This window comes from Vombatus ursinus, unplaced genomic scaffold (assembly GCF_900497805.2).
Source record: "Vombatus ursinus unplaced genomic scaffold, bare-nosed wombat genome assembly UNPS02014786.1, whole genome shotgun sequence".
Classification (NCBI taxonomy): domain Eukaryota; kingdom Metazoa; phylum Chordata; class Mammalia; order Diprotodontia; family Vombatidae; genus Vombatus; species Vombatus ursinus.
Genome location: NW_020954564.1, coordinates 42,362,079 through 42,389,756, shown reverse-complemented (window position 1 = coordinate 42,389,756; position 27,678 = coordinate 42,362,079). Strand labels below are relative to the sequence as shown.

Below are 27,678 nucleotides of genomic sequence, written 5' to 3'. Positions count from 1 at the left end.
GGTGGCGAGAGTGCGCGTGTGCGCGTGGCCCCCAGCGCTGGAGAAAGTAATGGAGTTGCACGAGTCCGCCGGGCGCGTGCACGCGAAGGAACGCCAGGCCGGCTCGCACTCCAACACTCGGTGGAGAAGGGCGTGGCGAAGGGAGGGGAAGAAGGCGGGAGGCGTGGCGAGGGTGCTGTCGTCATGGTTCCGCCTCTGTTGCCCCCTTACTTGCGGCCCGGCAGGCTGCGCGCGCATCCCCCCCTTCTTTTGTGGTCCGGCCCATTGCGAGGGTGACAGGAAACCCTGTGTAGGGTGCGCCGCCATCTTGGACGACTCCGAGGAGGATCCTTTCCTGAGGAAAGCTGCAGGAGCTGCCGCCGGAGTCGCCGCTGCCCCGCGCCTCCTCTTCTTCCCCCGGCATCCTCAGCCCGCCCGAGCTCGCCCCCTTGGCCTCCCGGGGCCTAGTCCCGTGACTGTCGTTTCTCCTCCTTGGTGCCCAAGGGCCTCATCTTCCCCTCTTGACTCTTCACGCCCCGTTCGGAAAGCTGCCCAGCCACCAGCCACCCCCCAGGTACTTGACCCCGGGCCGGCCCCCTCCGGGGCGCCCCCAGCCCCCTTCCAGCAGGAGCGCGCGTGTGGGGTGGGGAGGGAGGCAGGGAGGCCCTCCCTCGTAGCACAGTCTCCTCGGGCCTGCGCCCGGGCCGGTCTCCGGGTCCGCGGGGGCGGGCAGCGCTCCGGAGGGGGTCCAGGGGGAGGGGCGGCTCCTGACAGCAGGGGAGGGGAAAGGAGACGGGGAGGGGGGCTGCAGCTGGCTCCCCGCCGTCCTCCTACCCCCTTCCCCTGGCCTGTCTTGGTGCGGGAATGTAGCTGGGGGGGGGACACGGAGGAGAAGGCGGAAGGTGCTTTCTAATCCTTATTTCCCCTTCCCCCCTACTCCCCCCCTTATTCTCCGCCCCCCCCCCAGGCCCCATCATTGTTTTTACCCTCCGTGGACCTGGAGATGCTGGGAATGGGAAGGGTGTGTTCTCTTTATAACCTTCCCCACCTCTTCCACCACACACCCATCCAGAGAGAAGAAATGGCATCTCCTGGTGAATTTTAAGAAACCGGAGAAATCACATTTCCTGGTTGTGTGCCTTTTCTCTCTGCCTTGAGACGAGAATCTGTATTTATGGCCTCACGAGTGCTCTAGTTCACTTTTCTGCCCCTGGGTCACAAACGTTGCATTTTCTCCCCAGACCGCTAGCTACAATCTTGCTCTGAACACAAAAGATTGCTTTTCAAAGGACTCCCAATTGCCTTTCCCCAGGCAACTTGGTTTCTGTGTCAGTCCTTGTCGACTTTGGTAGAATGCTACTTCTCTAGCTTCGAGACGTGCATGTGTGTGTATGGGATACTGTATTTTTGGTGTATTCTCCCACGAATTGCAGTAGAGCTGAGTATAGATTCATTCTACTCAAGATGGCATCTGGTAATTAAAAAAAAACCTGTTTCAGGGATTCAGTGAAAGGGTTGTATTATACTACACATGGTATTTGGAAATATGATTACTCTGGAACCCCTTAAAATGCTGGTGTGTGTGGGAGTCCGCTTTATAAGCCACAGCTAATAGCCATGTTCATATCAAGTTTCTGGGGACATGACTTGACCCTTACTATAGCCAAATCTACCCCCTGCCTCTCCAAACACGATTTTTCTAGGGCAGCTCAACAGTTTTATTGAGCTTCCTTCCAACTACTTCTTATCTGAACTCATATAGCACTACAATTGGTACACCACATAATTTTAGCACCAATATGTATGCTAATTTTTTGTTGATGTTGGTCGTGTTTGCATGTTGAAAATTTGTTGAGGTCCAGGATCACCCATGAGCCCATGTCTTAGTTTTTTATCAGTCCACAGGGACTATGGAATATTCAGCATGGTGCAGTGGATAGAGTTGCTGAACTTTGAAGACAAGAAGAATTGGGTTCATGTCCTGCCTCTCCTATTTAACTAGCTCTTTGACCATGGCAAGACACTTAACCTTTTTAAAACAGTTTCTTCATTTGTAAAATAGAGATGGTAATAGTTCTTATAACTAACAGTTTACATAGTATTCAGAATGGTAATATAAACTGTTAGATTGTTGGAAAAGTATTGACTGCTATTTTCTGTTTCAGCTGATTTGAAGAATGGGGGAAGGGAGCTAATTTTTCTCTAGGAGAATTGAAGTTTGTGAATTAACGAAATCAAAATTGGTATGCTGTTGTGATTGGCCTTCACAGAATTAAAGTACTGTAAAATAAGATTCTACTTTAGTTGCCCAAGATCCAGTGCTTTTCTTGTGCTACTTTTTGGGAATATTAAGACTCATGAGGAGCGATAAGAATATTAATATAGCATGTAATTCTGCTTAAAGAGGAGTATAATTCTGAGTTAACCTCAGTTTTGCCAAGAAATTTTTATAAAATAAAGGAAATGTTGAATGTACATTCATTATTACTTGTGCTTCCAAATATATATGTATATGGATGTGCAGTAAGCATTATTCACTAGTTTGGTTTATATTTACATATATTACATACATTTTAAGAGTTTCAGAGTTTTCTTTCTTTTTTTTAAACTGGCTAAATGGGGAGGGGATAGGGCTGAATTTAAAGACGTACTTTTATGAATATTTAGAATTATGAAATTTGGGATCCATTCTGAAAGGTCCAAAAGCTGAGTCAGTGTGTAGGTAATTCAAAATGACATGCACACATATCTTTAAATACTAATTTCCATTCTTTGAAACAGTTTGTATTTTAAGCTAAGCTAGTTTTTATTCTTAATGCTTAATTCATTTAGGTTGTAAACAAGAAATCATATTAGACTACTTTGAATATTTGTGCCACTGTTTTTTCTTTTTTATTGAAATACAACCCTAGTGAGACATTGCAAATGATAGATAAAACTGATTTGTTCTAAGGCCAAACTATCAGACTATGCTAAATTTGAGTCAGTAAGGCCTTGATACTTAATTTACACTTTTAAAAGTTTCTGATTTTTTAGAAATTAAATGCTGGGTATAATTTGGAAGTTAGGTGAACTTAAGTCATAATTAGAACATTTCTAATATCAAGCATTTAAATTTATTGTACTATTAGTGTTACTGGTTCTTTTGAATTTTGTCTTGGTAAGAAGGATGTCTTTATTAACTTCAAAACATGTATTTTTTTCTTCTTACTACTTTTTACAAATATGGCTTTGCTATTGAATGACCTTCATGAGGGAAGGAAGTTTGACTACTCAGATTGGCTGCTCAATTATTCCTGTCTACCTGATAGATCAAATGGCATTCTACTTTAGTGGGCCTTTACATACAATAAAGCCCAATTCTTGAGTATCAGGAACAAAATCCCATCTTGGTTTAGGTGATATTTTGATAGAATATTTTATTGGGGAAAAATATTTTACTTATGTTCATTTTACTTTTGTATAATTACACAAATTTTATTTAATTTAAATGAACTCTATAAGTTAAACAAGCATAACCAGACAGTAGGAACAATTATTTTTTAAATCAATAAATTCTGTTCAGACTATTGCTTAATTAGCCTTTGATGCCACAAGTCTTGGCATGATTTTGATAAGTGTAGAAAGTACCATATCAGCTCATTAGAATTATATCCAGAATGTGTCTTAAAATATTTGGAATTCCATTTTTAACTTTATATTAATAGTGTGTTATATGGTCTGGATTTGAAGCTCTTCTTTTCAATTGGATTGTTTCTACTTACAAATTTCGGTACTTCTAAAGTGTGTATGTGTCTGATTCGAAAGAGGAAGATCTTTAGATCCAGTAAACTGAAACCATGTCTTATTTTGTTTCTTGCACAACCATTAAGTGTTGAGTATTTCCATATTAATGTTCTTGCTAATATGGCTTTTCACTCATACAGATTGCTTTTATGTTTTTTGAAAACAAATGATGATACCAAAAAGCTAAAGGCAGTGAAGAATTTTAAAAGATATATTTACAAAATTAGTCAGTGAGTGGAATGAAAAGATGAAAGATACAAATATATCAAGTATAATTTTGAAAATATATTTTATTGATAACTTTGGTTATTGCCTCACCACACTTCCCAATGTATCACTCTCTCAGAGAGCCATCTCATTTTAGATGATGTTCTTTTCATTTACATTGTTGTGGTCATTGGACATATTGCTCTGCTTACTTCATTTTTCATTAGTTTGTATGTCTTTCCATGCTTCTTTATATTCATCATTAAATATGATTTCAGGCATTGTAGTTATCTTCAGAATATGGCACTTCTTATAAAGTTTACAGATAATTCATCTTGAGTATAGAGAAACTAAACCAATTTTCTAAAACTAAGCACTCTTGATCTAAAGTAGGAATTCCCCCCACCTTGAAATGACATGTTTAAAAAACAAAACACCACCTACTTCAGCCTTGGTGGTGTCTTAATCAAGAATAGCTTTCAGATACTTGTAACATTTTTTAATACAACTTTTGTATTAAAAAATTTTTTTTAAAACAAAATACAGTGGTAGTTTTACATGGGGTTGTAGTAGTAAAAAGTTTTAAGTTGGTAGGGACTACTAGTAGTCTTCTGTGATTGCAAGGGTGCCCTGGTCAGTACTACCAGTAATTTCTTTGAGAATACGATGTTAACTGCATTGTTATTAGAATTCCAGAAAAGCACTTCTGCCTTCCTCGTCCCCAATTTTTGGGTAATCCTGTTTGGCTATTATGGTGTGGGCTAGTAGTGGCATCCTACCTGGGACCTTCTTGGGTTCCTAGGCTTCTCAGCCAACACTAAAAACAGGTGGAATAGAGATTAGGAAAGAGTCTTCTGATTGGCTGATCTTCCAATAGCTCTGTATATGGGTTGGGATGTACTATGTATGCTTAGTTGTCTCTTTGAGCCTTTCTTGCTGTTTCTTTGAAATCCTTCTAAGTCCTATAGACATAGGACTAGTTGGAACTAATATTCATCCAGTGTCTTTGTGCTCTTGTTCATGCTGCTCCTCCCCCTTGTTTCTTTCCTTGAAGGCTGGATAATTCACCTGGCTCCTAAATTTTGGAGCTGGTGCATAGAAATAAAATAAATGTCCAACTCTGCAGTAGTCTGTGCTTTCAAAATGCAAAATATATTTTTATTTGTTTATAATCTAGCTTGTTTGGTGATGTGCTTTTTCTGAATGTTCTCTTAAGATTAATTTTACTATTTATATTCTCTTAAGACTAATTTTACTATTTTACTATAGTCATGTTGATTCATTGGAATCAGAGTTAGAAGGGACCTTAGAGATTATCTAGTCCAAGGGCTCTTGACCAAGGTTCTATGGATGGATTTCAAAGGGTGCATGAACTTGGATGGGAAAAAAATTATATCTTTATTTTCACTACTCACTAAATGATTTTTAAGCATTTCCTTCAGTTATGAATGTAGGAAACATTCTGAGAAAGAGTCCATGGGCATTAGCAGACTGCCGAAGAGGGGTCCATGATGTACAACAAAGGTTAAGAATCTCTAATCTAGTTCAGCCTCCTCATTTTATATTCTTTATCAGAAACTCCTTGGGAATATATAATGGGCAAACAACTTGTAACTACTTACTTAGAAAAAGAAAACACTCAGAAACTTTTGTTTACAGCTAGACAAAGTTCAAAGCTAGGTAAAATGTACTGTTCTCCTCAGTACCTGTATTGCTATTAGATAATAAGAAGGTGAAAAAAGTCCTTCCTTAAAAAAAGATTAAGCACAGATAATATTTCTTAAATGGGGTGATAAATATAGATTGACTAGTATATATATTTAACTGACATAAAGTCTGGAAAAATCATTACAATTAAACTAAACTAACCTGCAGTTTGAATGGAAAGCCTCAGTGCAAAACAAAATAAAAATAAACAGAATTTGATGAATATAAATAAAATTTGTCTTCAATAACTAAGACAGAATGCAGTTTTCCTTTAACTGTATCTACTTTTGGATTTTGGTATACATAGGCTTCCCAAGGAACCCAGAAGATTGGGGGATGAGTTAGAGGTGCAAAGAAGTTGAAAGTGTGACTTTTCTTGACTTTCAAAACAGTCTATATTAGTATTTTGATAGTATTTTTAAACAATCAGATTGTTGGAGACCTAAATAATTAGACCATATTTCTGTTTCACCTAATTTGAAGAACAAAGGGAAGAGAGAACTAAGTTTTCTCTGGGAGAAAATTAGAAAGTGGTAAATTACTAAAATTAGAATTGGGCTATGTAGTTCTAATTGACTTTAAATGACTTTTTATGGATTAAATGACCTCATATGGATTAAAATTAGTATAGTAAACATAACCCTAATTTAGTAAAAGTGAATCCAGGTGCATGATTGAAACTTTAGCAGGAAGAATGAATGAAAGTTGGTGGCAATGTATTAAAAGAGCATTTGCTAGCCAATGATAGTTACTAAAGGAAAGATGACATAAAACATTTTAAGTGACTACCCTTGTGGGTCTTTAAACCAGTAAAATGGAAGAAAAGCCTTCAAGTGAAAGGAGAAAAGAGTTGTATAGGAGTACCAATTAAAAATAACAATAAAGGTAATAGCTAACTAATTCAGTGCTGCTTTAAGTTTTGCAAAATGCTTTATTTGTTCTCCTTTGATTTTTAATACTACCCAGTGAGATAGTTGCTGTTATCTGCATTTTACTGATGAAGAAACTGAGGCCAAAAGAAAGTAAGGTGACCTGAATCAGATCGAACAGCTCGTAAGCGACTGGGGCAGGATTTGAACTCAAACCTCACTGACTTCAAAGCTTGGCACAATCCACAGTGTCCTCTCAATGTCTAATAATAATTTAAGAAATTAAACCTTTTAATTTGATTTTTAAAAAATCACTTAGTAATATATAGTAGGTCATCCTGCATTAAACTCTGCCACAGAGATAATTCAATATATTTAGTAATCTTCCGTTTGGGAGAGACAACATTGTGTATAATAAAACTAGACTTAAAAATCTGGAGAGACCCCACCTCTCATAAACAATAGCTTTGTGATCATGGACAAGTTACTTAATCTTGCACATTGTTCAGTTTTTTCATCTGTAAAATGAGTATTACCCTGGAGTATCTACCTCAGAGTGTGGTTGTGAGGATCAAAGAAGACAATATATGTAAAGTATTTTACAAACCTTAAAGTGTTACATAAGTAAAATATATTATTGTTAGTATTATCTAAGATCCTTAGCATTTAAAATGATATATGTAAATCACTTTACAAACTTTAAATGCTCACTGAAGTCACTTGCTGTGGGTTTTTTTTTTTTCTCTAGCATTTTCTAAAGTAGAACCAAATAAATTATGGTATAGCAGAATAAGTGCAGGGTTGAAGAACTCCTGTTCATTACTTGTAACTTTTGTGATCAAGGTAGACAGTGGAGGTTGGGCTAAGGGCAGAGTATGAGGGTATGGATGAGCCCTCTCAGCTGGGTGCAGTTTTCTGCATTCACGTTTTCAAAATAAGCTATAGCAGAGCTGACTTTAAATGCTTTGGCAGGTTCTACTAATCAGTTAACAAGCATTTATAATGTGCCAGGCACTGTGCTAAGTAGTGGGAATGCAAAGATAAAAAGAAACGGTTCTTGCCTTCATGGAGCTTCTAATATAATCATTACAAGATAAATGGGGAATGGAGGGCACTAGCATCTGGGAAAAAACTAATGATTCCAAGAGGGAAAACATTTCAGGCATGGGGGTGGAGCATTGTGTCCCAGAAGGTGATTTATAAGAAGACTGGAAAGGTTGGAAGGGGCCAGGTTGTGAAGAATTTTATTGAAGAGAGGATTCCATATTTGATTCTAGTAGTAATAGAGATCAACTGGAGTTTGGAGGTGAGGGAAAGTGGTGACCTCGACAGGTGCATACTTCAGGAAAGTCACTTTGGCAACTCTTTCACAAAGGATGGTTTGGAGTAGTGGGAGGTTTGAGACAAGGAGACCATTGCAATTATCCAAGTAAGTGCTTATGAGAGGCTGAAACAGGAAACTTTAGCAAGCCCAAAAGGCTTGTGAGTATGCCCTGGAATCAGAGCATCAGCCTAGCATGGACTAAGTTTGGTCCCTGGGTAATGAATTTGTTGGACCATGCTGAAAGATGTCATAGAGTGATGTGCAATAGGTGGAGAAAGTACCTATACTGAGGGATACCTGAAGTGTGGTGTCTTACCTTTTTTTTAAACCTGTAAGAGAAAAGATTGTATGGTATTAATATTTTGATTTTATCGTTTGAGAGCAGTGTGGAATAAATGCCTGTCAGGAGTGACCTAGGTTCAAGTTCTGTTTTTCACATGTGGCCCTGTACATGTCATTTAACCTCTTAATGCCTGAGACAATTCTTTAAGACTTTAATTCTTTAAGACAATTCTTTAAGTTGTAGAACAATTGCTCATCTGCATTGATAGAGGGAGTTCCCTCACCTAGAGCTTCCTAGACTGATGAAATCATAGGTATTGACCAAAAAAAATTAGAATAACATGTTCAGATACCATTATCCTCATTTTTGTGAGAAGTTGAGAATGAATAATCCCTGGTCATACAAGTTAATGTAAGGTCCAAGTTAGCTTTTAGAAGCTTCATTAATTCCACAAAGAGGTCCTTTGCCATTCAGCTCTATTACCTTTATATTCAGAATTAATGAAAGGCCTCCTAGTTATAATTCAACATTTATTTAGCACCTACTGTGTGCCAGGAGTACAGATACAAAGAACAAAAGTCCATTCTCTCAAGGTCTTATGTTTTAATGGGGAAGACAAGTAAACAAAAAGTACAGAATAAATATAAGGAGAATAAATACAAATTAGTTTGATAAAAGCTTGGGGAGAGGGCACTTGTGATGGGAAAGAGTTCACGTAGAAGCAGTGCTTGAGCTTCATCCTGTAGGAAAAAAAGTTGTTCTGTAAGGTGGTAACATTCTAGTCATGGGGGATGGCCACGGCAAAGGAACAGATATTGTGTAAATAGTGTTGAGTGTGAGGGGAGGGAGAGAAGGCCAGTCTGGATGGATCACAGAATGTGAGGGAAGAGGAATGCTAATACAGTGAGTCTAGAAAGATAAGTTGGGGTTTAAGTTGGGAAGGACTTTGAAAGCCAAATAGAAATTTGTATTTTATTCTAGAGGCAATAGGAAGGCACTGGAATTGATTAAGTACAGGAGTCAGACCTATGGTTGAGGAAAATTATTTTGGTAACTATGTGGAGGATGAATTGGAGTGGAAAGAGACTTGTAGCAAGCAGGGAAACCACTTAGGAGGCTATTGCAGTAATCTACAGGGAGAGATGATGAGCACCTGAACTAAGGTGGGTGGCTTGTTATGTGAGTAAAGGGAAGGGGGCTGAAATGAGGTGTGCTGTGGTGGTAGAAACAGCAAAATTTGAAAACTGATTAGATAGATATGTGGTGTGAGAGTGAGGAGTTAAGCACGAAAGAGACAGGTTTAGGGGCAAAGATAATGAGTTCTGATTTGGACATACTGGGTCTGAGATGTCTTCAGGCTAGCCAATTTGAAATTATTAATAGGTGATTGGTAATGCAGGATGGAAGCTCACAGGAGAGACTGGGCCTGAATATACATATATACACACGTGTGTGTGTGTGTGTGTGTGTGTGTGTGTGTTAAACCCACGGGAGTGGATAGTTTTGCCAAAGGAGAGAGAAGAGGACTCAGGAGAGAGCCCTGGGGCACACCCTCGATCAACTAGCACAGCGTCGATTGGTGGGTTTGGAAGAGTTTGGGAAGTAGTGGTGAGATGGACGGCAGAACTGGGAGAGAAGAGTGTCATTCAGGAGGGTAGGGCAGTCATTAGTGTTCAGTGCTGAAGAGAAGCCAAGAGGAAGGAGAGTTGGAAAGATACAATCCAATTTGGCAATTAAGAGGTCATTGTTAACTGACGAGCTGGGGAGTTAGATTGCAGGGGGTTACAAGAGAGTAAGAGGAAAAGGTGGGCAGCTAGATGGTGAAGTGCATAGAGAGCAGGGCCTGGAGTCAGGAAGACTCTTTTGTGAGTTCAAATCCAGCTTTAGACACTTAGTAGCTGTGTGACCTTGGGCAAGTCACTTAACCCTGTTTACCTCAATTTCCTCATCTGTAAAAATGAGCTGGAGAAGAAAATTGCAAACCACTCCATATCTTTGCCAAGAAAACCCTAATTGGGGTCATGAAGAGTTAGATATGACTGAAATGACTCAACAACAATGAAGAAGAGTGGAAGCCTCCAGTGTAAATGGCTTTTCCACGGAGTTTGACTGGGAAAAGGATAGATATAGGATGACAGCTAGCAGAAGTGTTGGAATCTTGTGAGGATTTTTTAAGGATGAGAGAAAACTTGGGCATATTTGTAGGCATAGGAAGGAATTAGTAGGGAGAGTTTGAAAGAGAGGGCAATTATAGTATGTTTGATGTACTGGAGCATATGGAAGAGGTGTAACAATAGCATCAATGGTACTTGGAGAAGGGTTGGCTTTGGTAAGAAACAGGGCCACCTCTTCATCAGAGATTGTACTAATAGAGAAAAATGTGAGGGGTACTCCCAGAGTATTGTGACATGAGGGGGAGAAGGACCTCAATGATGGCCTTGATTTTTCTTGATAAAGTGTAAGATGAGGGCTTTAGCTAGAGAAGTCTTGAAGAGCAAAGCAAAAATTTGGATCAGCTGTTGAGAGTATCCATTAGGAAGGAATAAAAAGATTGTCTTGCTTTGATGAGGCCCAGTTGAGGTTAGATAACAAATTTGTAGTGGAACCTCTCAACATGATCATGTGACTTCCAGCCCCATTCTGCAGGAAGTGAGAGGAGGAGGAAGGGAGATGGTAGGAGTAATCTAGAGTTGAGATTTGGTCAGGCATTGAGCATTGATAGGACAAGGGAACAATGGATTTGAGAGTAGAGGCTAGCGCAGGGGCAAGGCCACATGTGGCTCTCTAGGTCCCCAAGTGCATCCCTTTGACCAAATCCAAATTTCATAGAACAAATCTGCTTAATAAAAGGATTTGTTCTGTAAAACTTGGACTGAGAAGGCCACACCCAAGGACCTAGAAGGCCACAGGTTCCCTACCCCTGATTTAGACACTACCCACAAAATCTGTAATAATGTTGACTTTCCTTTGTAGTGCCTGTCCCAATTCCTTGGCCACAGTAGGTGCTTAATAAATGTCCCTGGGCTAGTGTATAGTTGAACTGATTAGAGTACAGGAAGAAAGAATGGAAGATGATGAAGAAGGGTTTTGAGGTGTGGGATGGAATAGAAGAGGAAGCTTCTGATGGAAGATCTTTATTTTTTCAATAAATGAGTACGGAGGTTGGTTAAGGGAGATGTGAGGCAGGAGGCTTGGAATGGTCAATGGACATTGTGAAAGTTAGATGTCTTGGAAGACTTAAAACAATTGCTGTAGATTAAGGAAGGCACAACTGAAATTAGATGACAAGTTTATTATGAGCAATCACAAAATCAGTTTAAAAAATTCTATTTTCAGTGCCATTTCCTCCTAAAATGGGGCCTAAGACAGTGCCTTCTACAAACTGTTCAATAAATATTTAACTTTTTGTAGTACTTATCTGGTTAGAAACACTCAACAAAGAAACAAAAACAAAACCTGGTCTTAAATGCTTGATCATTTTCTTTGGAAGCTATTTTAAAAATTTATTTAAAGAAAGAGAAATCTACTTAGAATATGAAAGGTAGTTCTGCATGTCCAAAGAGAATAAAAGGCAGAAACATGCTTGAGCCACAATATCAATGACTTAGGTTTGACCTAATAAAGAATTTCCTGACAGTAAGGGTGGTCAGATACTAACATGAATGACTTACTGGCTTGTGCCATCTACTTTTCTTGAAGTCTTGAAAATAGGATCAAGAGTGTCCCGGAACCCATCAAGAGTGATGTTTTAGATTTTAGGATTTAGATTTAGATCCTCATTTAGATTAGGACAGTTTTAGATTTTATAACCACAGAAATAATGTAAGGAATTGATGCTGTTTTAATAATATTATTTTTCATTCCCTGAAAAAGATGCTAGATTTCATTTTACAGTGTTTTTAAAAATCAGCACATTGTTCTGCACAAGTATCCTTTCGATGAAGGCTTTCTGTATGGGGAAAGTGTTTCCAAAAAGTTAACTGAAAATTTCTTGTTTCCAAAGTTGTTTTTGAAACAAGTGTGGTTTCCTATGATATTTTTGTGTGTGATGCACAAAATGTTAAATTGCTGTTCTTGGTAAATGAAATGATAGGATATCTCAGGGTATACATCAATTTTTTTTTTTAAGTGAAACTTCCTGATAAAACCATTTGGCCTCAGGTGGTTTTGCATTTTTGGTTCTTGATTATTCAGGAAATCCCCTAGAAATCAATGTTACTGTAATCACATAAGTTCAAATGTTTTGTGATACATTCAGTGTTTTATGTATTTTTAGAGAATATTTCAAATTTAGGCAGATTAACTTGTATGCTGCTGAAGTAACACAATCTTTTTTATTTTTAGTGCCACAATGGCAACTGCACCTTACAACTACTCCTACATCTTTAAGTACATTATTATTGGTAAGTTACACATAAGCATTTTATTTTGAGAGCAAGAATTTTAATATACTGGAAAGTTTGCACATTGAAATTTGCCAAGAGTATACCTCAAAAGGAGCTTGAAAATTATATTTATATACATATGTGTGTATATATTTATATACATATGTGTGTATATATGTATATACATACATATACATATATATGTTTTTTTACAAAGCTAACTTTCTTTTACAAGGTTTATTTTTATGTTAACTCTGTGTCTTTGTACTTTGTCCTGCTTTTTTAATACAATACTGCATGTATGGCTTTATTAAGCCTATTTTGTTAAATGATGGAATTATCTGAAAGCTCTAATTCTTAGCCAGAAAGTATAATAATGATGATGATGATGTGATTGGTTCAGCATTGCTAGGAAATGATTCTAAAATTAACTTAGAAGTGATCTTTCACTAGATCCCCCAAATTAGTATAGAATAATGTAGTTTGCGTAAAAGATAATGTTAACTTAAACTAGAAAATAAGAATGATTCTCCTGCTGCCTGCCTGCTTTCATAGTAATATTAATTCTATAACTGAGGGTTTCAGTTTTCTCATCTGTAAGATGAGGGATTTGGATTAGATGGTCTTTCATCTCTTAAAGCTCCTATCAGCTCTAAAATCTACAATTTTATGATTTTGTATTAGTGTCTTGAGGTGGGTGTACTGTTACTGTAAAATGTGTGTTAAAATACAATACTATTGTATCTTATTCAGGAAATAAATTGCTGCAGTCACAAATGTCATCTGTTTAGTTATGCTTCTTTGCTAATATGGAATATTTTCTGATGACAATCCACTTTAGATAGGATATATGTGAGAAGGGGGAGTAAATGAAACAAGGTACATAAAGTGCATGAATTGTAGTTTTTCTTGTTGTATACCTACTACTTTTGTCACATTTATCATCTTTTTGCTTCTGGCAAAGATCAAAAAAGATTACAGAATATTCTGAAGTTGAAATAGGTTTAAAAAAACATTAAAACAAAGACCTTTAAAACAAAATCTAGGGCAAAATCCATGTCTAAGCTGCAGTTGGTGAGTCATTTTAAAGCAGTTTGATACCATATTCCATGCAATTAAAAATTGGAATAGTCCTGTCATCATCAAAGAATATGACCTGCAGTAGCACTACTTGGTGTACTTTGTCAAATTGAAGAATATCATTCTTCTAAATGTCACTGCCATATTAAATAATAGTGTGAATCATTAAAGCCCAGTCTGTCATTGATAATGAATAATAGGAGTGTAGTTGTAAGAACTTTACCATCTGGAAGTACTGACACACTGTCTTTTTTGACAGGGGACATGGGAGTAGGAAAGTCCTGCTTGCTTCATCAATTTACAGAAAAAAAATGTAAGTGTAAATTTTTAGGGTGGAACCTTATTTTAGTGTTATTTTTACCTTTTGTAAATAAGATGTCTTTTCTGCTATACCATACACAATTGCAACTCACTTTTAACTCTGCCTCTCATTGCTTATTTTTTTGAGTGGTGTTGCTTTTCTAGTTTTATATAGGACAGAAGAGTAAGCGGAAAGAACTGAACATTCATTAACATTTTCATGGTGTTAGATTTTTGTGTCTGCTGAGTTATTTTCTGTCTGATTCTCTAAGTTTGGAAATCTGACTAAAGCTTTTAAAAAAAAATTAACATTTAACACCTAGTTTTCATGATTCATTGTTCTGAATTGATATTCTGGAAGCTTTGGATATCTACAAAGTAGAGATTGTAATTGTTGTTTATTTCATTGGATGAGAGATTGGAGTAGATGACCTATGAGGTTCCTTCCATCTCCAGAGTTCTTAGAAAAATGCTGCATGTATTAATTACTAATTAAATATCAGTAGACTTGATTGAAACATTAATTTGAGAAAATTCAATCTTTTCTAGATTAACTTATGTCTGCTATGATTAAATTAAAAGTTCAAAGCTTGGCTGTTTAGTTTTTCTTAATTAAGGGAGGGAGACAAATTATTTTTATGAAAATGTATTTCTAAATATTGGAGATGGTTTTTTGGTATTTCTATTTATCCAACCATAATTAGAAATGGAGTTGTAATATTTTAGGTAGTGCCCAGTGCTGTTTTTGTGTATATTCAAGAATATTGGTTTAGCAATTTAACATCCTGCTTGTGGAAGAAAGGACTAGTAAATCTATACCCTAATTAGCTATAAGTTCTCAATGCACATTAATTAAATTAAATAGGTAGTTTTTTTCTGAGACACTGATAACTTTCTAGAATAAAGAATTGACCAGTGATTCTTGGAATCCCAATTCCACAGCTTTCTTTTCAAGGGGAGGTGGTACTAGATTATTACTTTATTTGCAATTTATTATTGGAGATAGTTTTTGAAAAATCTTTGTGCTGCAGAGCTTTTATTAAGCCTTCCCACACATAGTAGGTAATGCATCTGATAGTAATGAATTTAAATAGTGCAACCTCATAACTTGGTTCTGTGAAGTACTTGATTTTTTAATTAAAATTCTTTTTTTTGCTTAATAGCCTGGCCCAAGTCTGACTTCTTTCTGGACTTTGGACCTCTTGGTCTGTACAGCCATAGTAGAATTTACTAAGGTATTGAACTAGCAAATAGATCACTCATTCAGGTGTTTGATGGATTTCCCCCCTCCTAGGTTTAGTTTGAAGGTATCAGAATTGCAGAGGTAATGTGACATGATGTAGGGAATGCTGAATTTGGCATCAGGAAGAACTGGGTTTAAATCTTGTCTGACAATTATAAGCTTTGTCTGATCATGGTAAAGTCATAAACTCTCTGAACTTCAGTTTCTTTTTCTGTAAAATGATACTTCTTCCCTACTTCATGGTTGTTGTGAGGCTTAGATGAGATAATGTATATAAGGTATTTTATAAACTTTAAAGTGTCATAAAAATTAATTTTAATGGATTTGGAGTCAGAAGACTTAGAGGCAAGTCACTTTAAAAACGTAACAGCAGTGTGACCAATGACAAATCACTTAGTTTCCTCATTTGTAAAATAGAGGAAATGATATTTATACTGCTTTTTAAAATGTAAAATGGTATAAAAAAAGGTGTTATTCCTACTGTTGGGAATCTTGTAATTATTTTTCATTTAAGACAAAGATTTTTACCTCTCGGGGCCTCTATTTCCTCATCTGTAACATGAGGGGGTTGAACTCGTTTGTCTCTAAAGTCTCTTCTAGCTCTAACATCCTATGATTCTGTGACGTGATTTTCAGTAGAAATACCAGAAGTTCATATATATTTTTTCCTCCTTTGGTGACAGTTATGGCTGATTGTCCTCACACAATTGGTGTTGAATTTGGTACAAGAATAATTGAAGTTAGTGGCCAAAAAATCAAACTGCAGATTTGGGACACAGCAGGACAGGAGCGATTTAGGGCTGTTACACGAAGCTACTACAGAGGAGCAGCAGGAGCACTTATGGTCTATGATATTACTAGGTAAGAAGTCATCTCATCTTTTTAGTAAAATTACTTTGGGTATTTTTGTATTTTTGGTTTGCTACTGCTTATGAGATATTTGGGTTTCTTGGTTGTTCCCTTTAATTTAAATAATGCAAAACTTGAACATATATTACTGTGTTGCTTTAAATACATGCCATATCCCTAAAACTGAAATCTCTTTGAAAGAAAAATTAAGGGCTGAAAAGTAACACTGATTTATAAGCCACATTCTTGCTTTATAGAATTCAGATCCGGGAGGAAAAAAAATGCAACCTGTTCTTGGGGCCATACAGAGTGCCACCCTCTTCTTCCCCACAAGAAAATAGATTGGAGACAAAGATATATAAGATGTGAGAGTGTTGGACCTCCCTTTAAGGCCACAACAGCTTTAAATCTATGCTCTTATGATTTGGAAACACAGAAATCTGAGTGTATTTAACAAGTAAAATATTATTTGGGATATTTCAAAAATACTTTTTGCGTGAATTTTCTCTTAACATCAGACAAGGAAACATTGAAGAATTACCTCATTGCTTCTCAGCTTTAAAAATCTTTATTTCCATTCATCCAATGTCAAAATTAGAACTGAAAGAATACATTTTTAGAAATGTAAGGTTGTAGTGGTACAGATAATAAAAAAAGCTCTTATATTTGCCTTTGGAAGGCATTTTATTACTTATTTAACCATGATTTTTCTCTTATCTGAGAATTCACAAGTAGTTCATAAACTAATGAAGCTACAAATGATATAATTTGATATCCATAATGCATCTATATGTTCAGGAAATGATGAAAATCTGAATGCGTTTATCCTCTGTTCATTACAGAATGAAGTCCAAAACTTAGGGCCTACCACAGTCTCATCTCGATCTTATCTCCCAATACTCCCTTTCATGTGCTCATATACCACAATTGATTTGGGGCCATTTGCTGTTTCTTGAAGGGGATATTTTCCTGATTTCTTGTGTTTACAAGGTTGCTCTGCCTAGAAGGTTCTTCTAACCTCATCTTTTCATCTTTAAATATTATACCTCCTTCAGCACTCAATTAAAATACTTCCTCTCTTTCATGAAACCTGTCCTGATAGCTACTCTCATGCCTTTTTCTTTCCCTTCCCTCCAAAGAAAATCATCTTTTCTTCCATCATTTCTATCATGTTTTTCTTATTCTGTATTAATTACCCATATCATCTTGTAAATTTCTTAGGGGTAGGTACCATGCCTAGTTCACTGTTGTATTTCACATTGTACACTATTTTGCATAGGCACTGAGATTTTTGTCAGAATTGAATTTTTTGAACTGAATAACTCATCTGTTCTCCTTCGTATTTACATCCTTGGAACAGGTTGTATTGTCTCTCAGATTGATGCAAAGGATCAGGCTAAAGGTTGTAAGGTTCTTGAAGATTGATTGTCATTTAAAAAAATATTAGCAGAGTGTATTTTTGGAAGCTACCTAAAATTAAGTTGAATTGAAAAACTGAATTCTAAAATTGGTTGTTCAGGTCATCTTTTTGCATTTAGTTATTTTGTTTGACTTCATATTTTTTTTCTTCCCTTAGCAATATATCTTATATTTGGGTAAGCATATAATTACAAATAGCTCTTCCAATAAAAGCTCCTAATATTGAGGAAAGACTTTGTTGGAGAAAACTTACACTTTTACAATTGAGCATCACTAAGAAAGTTCAGACTTGCAAAACAGGATAAATTGGGGAGTTGTTTACATTACTGCAATTTGGTTTCAATTCAGCAAACATTTATTCAGTCCTTGCTGTGGCTCAGGTGAAAATACAAAGACAAAAATGGAATATCTTTTTTTTTATCAAGAAGTTTATATTCTTCTGGGGGATGTGATGGTGGTGGAAGTAAGAAGGACATTGCCAACTGAGGGGATCAGGAAAGGTTTTTTTGTAGGAAGTAGCATCTGAACTGTGTCTTGAAGGAAGCCTGGAATTCCATACATAAGGAGAGCATTCCAAACGAGGAGTAGTGTAAAGTCACAAAAATGGGAGATTGAATGCCATGGATATGCTACAGCAAGTTTGGCTGAAACAGAGAATTTTTGAAGGGAAATAATGTGAAATCAGTCTAGAAAGATAAGTTAGACAGTGAAGAGCTTTAAGTGGCAAACATAGAATTTCATATTTTATCCTAGTGGCAGTAGGGAGCCACTGAAACTTCTTGAGCAGGAGAAGTGACATAGGCCCACAGGAATATCAGTTTGTGGACTGTGTAGAGGAAGATGGATTTCAGAGGGAATTTCTTGTTTTCTAGAAATAACCACCTAAAAAACTCAAGAAAATTTTTAAATAAGTGGTTACAAAATTAGACTTATAAACAACTTTTCAGAAATACAGCTTATATAAAGTAAAGCTGTGCAGTAAACATTCAACAATCTAGCCATGGCTTTATTCTTTTGGTTTGACAAAGAATTTAGCAGTTATATACTAGAAAATCCTAAACTCTAAGAACATGTGTGATATTTTGACTGATTTTTGATATAGCAATTAGTTTTCCTGGAATGAGAGCTCCCCTGGGAAGAGTATGGTCAGAGCATTAAGTCCCATTTACATCATCATAAAAGGATAAGTTTTTTGGAACAATTTTTGATCGCAAGAACTCAAAATATAAACTGTATATTTTGTTTTTAAGTATTAGATATTATAGAGTAAGATATATTTATAGAGTTAAAATATAAAAATATTAAAGGGTTAAAAGCTATAGATGCTTTGGTGGAAAGAGGTTTGGGTTGGGCATGTCAAGAGCCCCAAGGGTCTAGTCTTGGTTTTGCCATTAATTAGCCATGTGATCTCAAGCAAGTAATTTTTACCTCTGGGCCTCAGTTTTCTTATCAATAAAATTAGAGGATTAGATTAGATCTGGAGTCCCTTCTGATTCTAAAATTCTATGGGTACATGAAATTTCTTTTAAACTTTGGAAAAATATCTCAATAACATAAAGGTGTTTTGGGGTGTTTTTTTTTATTGGTATCTTGTGATTTACAAGTTATTTGTATCTGTTTGTGTTGTCTTCCCCGTTAGATTGAGAGTTCTTCAAGAACAGGGACTGTTTTACTTTTCTTTGTATTTCCAGCACCTAGCACATTGCCTGTCACATAGTAGGTGTTTAATAAATGTTTATTGACATTCTGATTGGCTCTGTGTCACAAACCAACCAAAAGAAAAAAGGCCCTTTACAGATGGAGAATGCTATAGAACATCTATGCTTAGAGAAGAAGGAGAAACACAGGACAGTGATTAGATATACTCCAGGTAGTTTACTTAAATAAAAAGAATATTTGATATTTGAGTTCAGAATTCATGAGAAATTTTCCCAGTGCTGACAAGCTAAATTTCTCAACATTTAGAATAATAGTAGACTCATGGAATGGTAGAGCTGGAAGGGGCTTTTAGATATTATCTAAATTTATCTAGTTTACCTCTGTCAAAGTTTTATAGATGAGGAAACTGAGATACAGAGGTAGAGGTATTTGCCTAAGGTCATACAGGTAAGTTGATGGAAGAACTAAGAATAGACTCTTACGTTTCTTGAATCCTAGTCCAATGCTTGTCAATCCTTACCCAAAAAGCTGTTGAGATTAACACCAAATATGTCACTTTTTTGGTCAGCCAATTGTATAATGTATGGATCCATTTTCATTGATTTAAAAAAAGGCCCTTCCAGCAAAAAGACTTAACATGTATTTCTGTTCTAAATGATAATGGGTTGGTTTGCTAACACCAAAAAATCTTTTATCCTAAATTCTGAATTTAATGTGAATTGATCCAGCCATTCTGGATAGCAATTTGGAAATATGCCCATAGGGCTATAAAACTTGTGTACCCTTTGAATACCACTACTAGGTCTGTATCCCAAAGATATTAAAGGAAAGGGAAAAGTACCTATTTGTACAAAAGTATTTATAGCAATTCTTTTTGTGGTGGCAAAGAATTGGAAATCAAAGGGAAGCTTATCATTTGGAGAATGGCTGATGGTTGTGATGAAATACTATTGTGCTATATGAGAAATAACGAACAGTATGGTTTCAGAAAAGCCTGGGGAGACACATGAACTGATGCACAACGAAGTGAGCAGAACCAGGAGAACATTGTATATAGTAACAGCAATCAACTGTGAATGGCTTAGCTATTCTGATCAAGACAGTTCAGAAGGACTTATGATTAAAAATGCTATTCACTTCCAGAGAAAGAACTGATGAAGTCTGAATGCATGCTGAAGCATACTTTTTAAACTTTTTCTTTTTTTGGGGTGGGGTTCCCTATGTTTTCTTTCACAGTGTGGCTAATATGGAAGTGTTTTGCATGACTGCACATGAGTAATCTATATCAAATTGCTTCCCTTATCAAGGAGAGGGGCGAAGAGGGAAGGGAGAGAATTTGGAACTCAAAAATTTCAAAAATGAATATTAAAAATTTTTTACATGTAATTGGAAAAAATATCAAAATTTAAAACAAAAAATTCTGAACACAAAACAGTAGAAATTTAGTCAACGTATTCAGACATCAGTATAAAATAATGTAGTTGTCTTAGATTTCTAACAACTCAATTTAAGGACAACTTTTGTTGTTTCCCCTTCATCTGATATTGGCTAGGTATTTTTACATTTAATTTGAATATCTCTATTTTGTGATTGAAAATCTCCCAAGGGGAATTTAGCAAGCGCTTTTTAGGTTTGACTTACTCTAGTCACAATCCTGTTCTGTCATATGTTTTTAGGTTAATTGCTTGCTCATTGATACAGCTAAGGAAATGTATTGAATTGTAACAAAATCACTCCTTGAAAATAACAATTTTGTATGTTTAATAGGAATGTATATGTATAGCCTATATCAGATTGTGCACCGTCTTGGGGAGGGTGGTAGGGAGGAAGGGGGAGAAAAATTTTAAACTCAAAAGCATATGGAAGTGATTGTTGATAAATCAAATTAATAAAAATTCTGTATTTAAAAAAAAGAAAATAAAAATTTTGTTGGGTATTTTAAAAATACTACATTGTGGGGGCAGGTAGGTGGAGCAACGGATAGAACACTGGCCCTGGAGTCAGGAGGACTTGAGTTCAAATCCGGTCTCAGACCAGACACTTGACACTTACTAGCTGTGTGACCCTGGGCAAGTCACTTAACCCCAGTTGCCTTGCCAAAAAAAAAAAAAAAAAATACATTATGTTCTGTTACAAGACTGAAAAATTTGTATGTTGTATATCTTTGGATGAAAGTATTTACTATTTCTCAGAGAGATGCTTGATTAAAGTAGTAGTGTTAGGTTTTTTGTAATTCCATGGTTTTAGATAGTTCAACAAAAATGAATAACTGATTAAATAACTGTAGATTGTCCTCTTTATTTATATGGAACCTGTATATTAGCTGTTAAAATTTTCAACTTCAATTTTTGCAGAAGAAGCACGTATAACCATTTAAGCAGCTGGTTGACAGATGCAAGGAATCTCACCAATCCAAATACTGTAAGTTGAATGGCATTTTGTCATAATATGTTTTTAGCTCTAAGCTAAAGGAACCTACAAAAACAAAGCTTTTCATTGGTGTGACTGAATTTGTTTTCTGATAACAGGAATAAAAACTGTCATGTAATTTGTCACTACTTCATTATGGAAAAATGTATTTCATCCTTTGCTTCTCAGCTTTTACATGTTCTTTCCATTGATTGTATTCTTTGTAAAAATGAAAGGTATGAATAGACTGGGCCATTATAACAGCACATAGAGCTTCAGTTTGAAACTGTTAAACCTGTTCAAACAAATTCTTGAATTTTAAAATGGGATCACCCTGTTAATTTTTTTTTTATACTTAAGCCATATTTTATGGGAGAATCTTGGGTTTTAAAATACCTTGTATGGAATACTGATTTGGATTTTGGTCCTTGAAATTTGTCCACTGGCCTACAGAACTTCTCACACACTTTGTAGCTTGTATTGTGCTCTGTGTGTGTGCGTGTGTGTGTATGTATGTGTGTATTACACATATGTACACAGAGCCTCACAGTCCCTTGTATTCAGGATTAGTTATGCTTGATTCCTCTTCTCAAATCTGGGCCCAAAGATAGAAGGTACAATAGTGGATGTTGGCAATCTGGGAAACTGGGTGGCATATGGGGGTGGCAGGAGTCTCCTACTGATACATCTGTCCCTGGCAACTTTGTGTTTTTCTTCTCAATTTCCCTCAAATATGGTATAGATGGTATATAGAAAATGCACTGAACTTGGAATCAGAAGACCTGAATTTGAATCCTGATTGTGCTCTTTACTGTGTGACCTTAGGCAAGTCATTTAACCTTTCAGGGTCTCACTTTACTCATCCATAATATGAAGGGATTGGACTAGATGGTGATCTCTTAAGATTCCAGGTTTTTTCTAGCTCTTAATGGTCAGGACCATCTTTTCTTTTCCTCCTCTTTCTCCTCCCCCTCCATGACCCCACAGCAGACTTGAAACCTTGTTCTCTATTATTGGTACTAGGGGGTTGGTGGATTTCTGCTCCCTGGGCTTTGATTGTCAGCTTCTCCAAAGGATCATTTATCCCAAAGCCAATTTCCCATCTTTATTGCAGATAAAGAAAATGGTATTCATATCTCCAGAGATTATCCTCAGTTCATTAACATTTTCTCGATGATATTTGCTTCTCAGTCTTTTCATTTGTAGGGACAGGTCAGAAAGAGAGGCCTTAAGTAAGGAAGAATGGCTGCCATTTAGGGGATTATGAAGGATTCATGGTGGCATAAGGTAGTACAAGGGATTTTAGGGAGATAGGTTGGGATTGTATAATACAGGGTTACGAAATGTGATGTCATTGTACACCTTTGTCTGTAGTTTTCCTTTGCAAGTCTTAGACTCAGAATCTGACCAAAAAATGGACTTAGGTCTAAAAGAAAGTCCTATTGTCCATCAGCCTTTAAAGATTATATAATTTGCATGGTTGACTGTATTGGTTGCTTGTGTGTTAAGGTATGTTTGTTTTTGTCTCTAATCAGGTAATAATTCTCATAGGAAACAAAGCAGATTTGGAAGCACAGAGAGATGTTACATATGAAGAAGCCAAACAATTTGCAGAGGAAAATGGTGGGTTCCCTTTAAGAGTTTACTTTTTAAGATGGCACAGCTCATTCATAACTGAGAGAAATGTCCAAAGACAGACAAGATTTGAGTACTGAAAATTGTTTAACATAGTTTATCAAACTGCAGGAAATCAGGAGTGAAGTAAATACAAATAAACTGGACATAGGTACTTACAAAAATAGAACAGATCATTAGTCTGATGTACAATACAGATATTACTGTCCCATACTTTTATATTCTTTTAGTTGTTATGTAAGGAAATACCTAAGTTATTGGATGACTTTAGATGAAAATTGAGTAATATCTTTGTGAGCTATTTTTAGGATTTTAAAATGACCTAATAGTTGGGTTTTTTTTTAAATTTTTTAGGCTTATTGTTCCTGGAAGCAAGTGCAAAAACGTAAGTAATTTATAGCTTGCAGTGTTTCAGATATGTTTATTTCAAGATGTTTACTTATGTCTTAAAAAATGGACAAAATTTTTGTGAAAAGTATTGCTTGAAATAAATGTCTTTGTAGCAGGAAGAACAAGTATATTTTCATTAATATCAAAATAAACAAGCTAAATTTTTTTTTTTTTTTTTGCATAAAAAGTTGTGCCTTGATCACAGCCTTCTGGTAATTAAGTTAATGAATAAAACTATTTGCATTCACAAGGGTGTAAATTTCATAACATAGTATGTTTGCATTGATACCAGAAACCTAAGCTCAGTTAACACTTTCATATAATATTTCTGATTGAAGGAATAAAAGATGACTTCAATGCTTAGTTCTTAAAATTCATAGCACAGTGCATTTTCTAATTGTTCTTTCATGCTTAGTTAATGAACATTAGGCTCCCATCACTTGGACTTATTACCTCTTTTAGAAGGAAAGATGAAGGCATTGCTGTTAGTTTTGATCACCATATACATCAGTAAAATTTTGTTTAAGGTCCTGGCCACAGCCTGTGCCTTTAAGCCTAGCCAAGAATCTTCCCAACATGTGCCAATGGTCACAAGGGTGATTGGGTGAGGATTAGCATAAATCCATGTCTGCAAAAACAACACTGTGTCTGTCTTACTGATAATGGGTGAAGATCTGGAAGACAGTATCTTGAAGTTGATTCTACATGCTTATATAGTTGAGTTTCTTATTGTGTGACCTTTCATGGAAATGGTCAAAGCTAAAGTTGTTGAATGGGAAGGAACATGTTAACTAATATAGCGTCTCTTTAATTCTTGAGTTTTGTACAGCCAGCATTTAAGTTCTGTTCCAGTATTGTTTCTGTAAATACCTGTTTCTTGTCCTTGCTCCCTGTGCCTCAAGTTTCTTGAGCTTAAATGAGGTTGATCTTTACTGTTCTTTCTAGCTCTAAGACCTAGGGAACCTATCTATGCTTTTTGCTTTAAGACACTTTTTGTGTATCCCTTACACCAAGTTATGTGCTAAGAAAGCCCTGGTTGAAGTAGTGGCATTGTGGTAGATGAGTCCTCAGAGGGGGAGATTATGGAAAGGGCAAAAAGGTATGGGAGGATTTTGTGGGGTGAAGAGTGGGTAAAGAATATAGCTCTCCATTGATCTTGTTAATTGCTTCTTAGGGGAGAGAATGTAGAGGATGCATTCCTGGAGGCTGCCAAGAAAATCTATCAGAATATCCAAGATGGAAGCCTGGATCTGAATGCTGCAGAGTCCGGGGTACAACACAAACCTTCAGCTCCGCAGGGTGGACGACTAACCAGTGAACCCCAACCTCAGAGAGAAGGCTGTGGCTGCTAGTGACCTTGATGCCATAGTCCCATTTCTGACTTCACCTCTGTCTGTTGGAAGCAGTACTTTTTACTGCCTCCTTGTCTTCTGTACATCTTACTGGGTTTGATTTAAAAACTCTGCTGAGAAAACAGGTTAACACAATACTAAACTGCTAAACAACTTTAGATGTAATCAGGTCCTCAAAGGCAAGTAGAGTAATAAACCTCTCCTGCATGGTAAAGCTAGAAGTTTTTTTTCCCCCCCTTGATTGTCCTTGTGATAGATATGTCACCAATACATGATTTAAACTGAGCACTGATGCTGGACTCATGATTTTTAAACTTTTTTGCAGGGCTTTGTTTATCTTGGACGGTTTTAATTTAATGGTCTCTTAAGCCTTTATCCCCAGTTCTAACTGTTCCAAGTATGTCCATTATAACAGATAAATTTATTTGCTGTGAAATGACTTCTGACAGAAGGAAAGGGGTTCTGTAACTGCATTTTTTTGTTGGAGAAATTTCCCTGTTGGGTGGGTGTTCTATTTTTTTTTTTCTTGCAGGGGTATGTACGTTTACTTCTGTCTTAGCCTAGCACAGGGAAAATATCCATTTATCTTTTTCTTGTGCTCAATAGCTTTAGCTCTTCCTCCCAACCCATTTTATCTTTATCTTTGTTAATGGAACGTAAATATGTATAAAATTTGAAGGAACTGAACTAACAAATACATTCTGTGTATATGATTTTAATGAAGAAAATAAATTGATTACTGGCATTAGAACAGTATATAATAAAATACCAGTTTGTACAGTATCACTTATATGTGACCATGTTCCTCCTATTTTTCCATTTAACACAAGGAAACAGACACAACTGCATTTCATTAAGTGATATTGGCTTAAATTCCTTATCCCTGGCAGTTTTTGGAGCATTCATTTGCTGGCAGGGGGACATTGTACTGGGAAGAGCTCCCAATTCAAAAGGATTAACACTATCAGAATTTAACGATTGCTGCCTTTGTTCCATCTCTGCACTATGGTATATCTGTTGTTCTCTTAACCCTGTTCCTGTGCAATCAACAATGTGCTAACCTGCTTTTCTCTTTTGTAAACATTTTTGCATTATTGGGCTGCATTTCCTGCCTTACTGTATAGGGAAAAAAAAAAGGCTGGGTTTATTATTGCACATTTTAAGCTTTTATACCTTTATCTTTTTGGAGTGGTCAGTTTCTGAACTGGACAGCCAGACTGGCAGGTCTGCTCTTTGGAAATTTTAAACTGTGCATTTTTAACACTACGGTGAAATCATTTCAGTCATATGATCCCTCTTATTTAAAGCTTTGAGGGCCATTTTATGCCATGTTGGCATAAGTAGTTTTGTAAAAGGGAAAGTATTTCTAATAGTGTTTCAGTGCATATACTGACAGGATAAACTTTACACTAGCTAGTTTGGCCAATCAAGTGTTTCCCTTCTGTGGACTAATTTAAAATTTGTTTTATGTAAAGAAAGCTGGGATGCAGTTATTTTTTTTTTTAAGACTGCTGGGTAAACTTTGGCCTGTTAGAAATAATGCATTTAGTAAAACTGCAGTGTTTCAAGTACACATTTTAAATTCCTGTTGCAGACAAGTAAGGTGAATTCTCTATTTGTCAGAATTGTAAAAACACGGTGGTACTAGAATATTGTATAGTCATTGTTAAAAGCCAAAACTGGAATGTGCAGATGATAGGATTTGGATAATTTTATGCACTGTCCGTTTTTTTGTTTATTTTTGTCTTTTTTTAAAAACAAAACAAAACAGCATAAGATTCCTGTTGTAGATTGGTGAATACAGTCGAATTTACAGTTGCTCCATTTTGCCGAAACAGTTGCACATAAGGGGTTCACCCAGGGACCATGACCTACTGGTATATATAAATATATATGTGTGTGTATGTGTGTGTTGCACACACACATACACACACACACACACACACACACACACACACGCCCCCTCTGGGATATAAGGTAGAAATCACGATCTAAAGATTACAGCTTGTTCAGGTGCGATACCCTGACTCCCAAAGTTAGTTGCAGTGGGTCTTAATTGTTTCTGTGACAGAAGGATTTGTTCAGACTGCTGTACTCTTCATTTGATGTAACAAAATGCTATTAATCTAAATATTTGTAAATAAAGTACCTGTATCTAGATTAAATTATAATTAGTTGCTTTATTTTGCGATCTACAAGGTTTAGACAGTCTACAATCAAGGTTTTGCTTGACAGAAATTGTTGGTTGCCAGGTATTGCCAGACTCCTTACTCACAACATAATGAAATGGCATTATTTGTTAACTCTTAACCAGATTACTCCCAAGCCTTATAGCTCTGGGGTTTGGATTTTGTTATTTGCAGAGAAAACAGCAATGAGAATGTTCTTCCGTGTAACTTTACATGCAGTGCTGATAGTCTTTAAAAAAAAAAAAGCATTTGGGGCCAAATTCTGTTCTTAATTGCATGTATAGACCCTCTTAATAAAGGTGGGTGCTCAGAAGTGGGAGTAAGTGAAATTGTTTTGTTTGCCTTAATTTCTAGGAACTAAATTTAGAGTTTGGTTGGAAAGAAGAAAAAATTGCAAATCGTGACACGGGTCACACTTCAGTAAACTGCTTCACTGGTTTTAAGTTGTTTGGTATAACACCTGTAAGGAAGCTCCCAATTTGTATCTGGTGCTCATTGCCTATTTATTCTATTAGATTACATTCCAGTACAATGTTCAAGTACTTTCATTGTACAATAAATTACATGTTTAATGCAGTAAACTTGATTTTTTTTTTTTGTTCACCCGTGGAGA

General features: G+C 36.3%; 2 protein-coding genes across 2 annotated transcripts in view; one reads left to right on the top strand and one right to left on the bottom strand.

The window, feature by feature from the left end:
- The first annotated feature begins 265 nt into the window (after window positions 1-265).
- On the top strand, window positions 266-27,041 carry LOC114046954 (ras-related protein Rab-14). Its single transcript, XM_027867603.1, has 8 exons — window positions 266-553; window positions 12,500-12,558; window positions 13,880-13,933; window positions 15,847-16,024; window positions 21,445-21,511; window positions 23,035-23,122; window positions 23,489-23,519; window positions 24,699-27,041. The coding sequence occupies exons 2-8, from the start codon at window positions 12,507-12,509 to the stop codon at window positions 24,874-24,876; spliced, it is 648 nt and encodes a 215-aa protein (XP_027723404.1). The 5' UTR covers window positions 266-553; window positions 12,500-12,506; the 3' UTR covers window positions 24,877-27,041.
- Window positions 17,734-27,678, bottom strand: part of LOC114046953 (centriolin-like) — a 94,212-nt gene continuing 84,267 nt past the window's right edge. The window contains exon 43 of the mRNA XM_027867596.1: window positions 17,734-18,075. Within this exon, the coding sequence (XP_027723397.1) occupies window positions 18,061-18,075 (15 nt within the window). The 3' untranslated portion in view covers window positions 17,734-18,060. The remainder of the gene's footprint in view (window positions 18,076-27,678) is intronic.

Coding starts and splice junctions, on each gene's coding strand:
- LOC114046954 (XM_027867603.1), top strand. CDS start 12,507: ATGGCAACTGCACCTTACAACTACTCCTACATCTTTAAGTACATTATT. Junction 13,934..15,846: donor TCAATTTACAGAAAAAAAAT/GTAAGTGTAAAT, acceptor CTTTGGTGACAG/TTATGGCTGATTGTCCTCAC. Junction 23,123..23,488: donor ACAATTTGCAGAGGAAAATG/GTGGGTTCCCTT, acceptor TAAATTTTTTAG/GCTTATTGTTCCTGGAAGCA.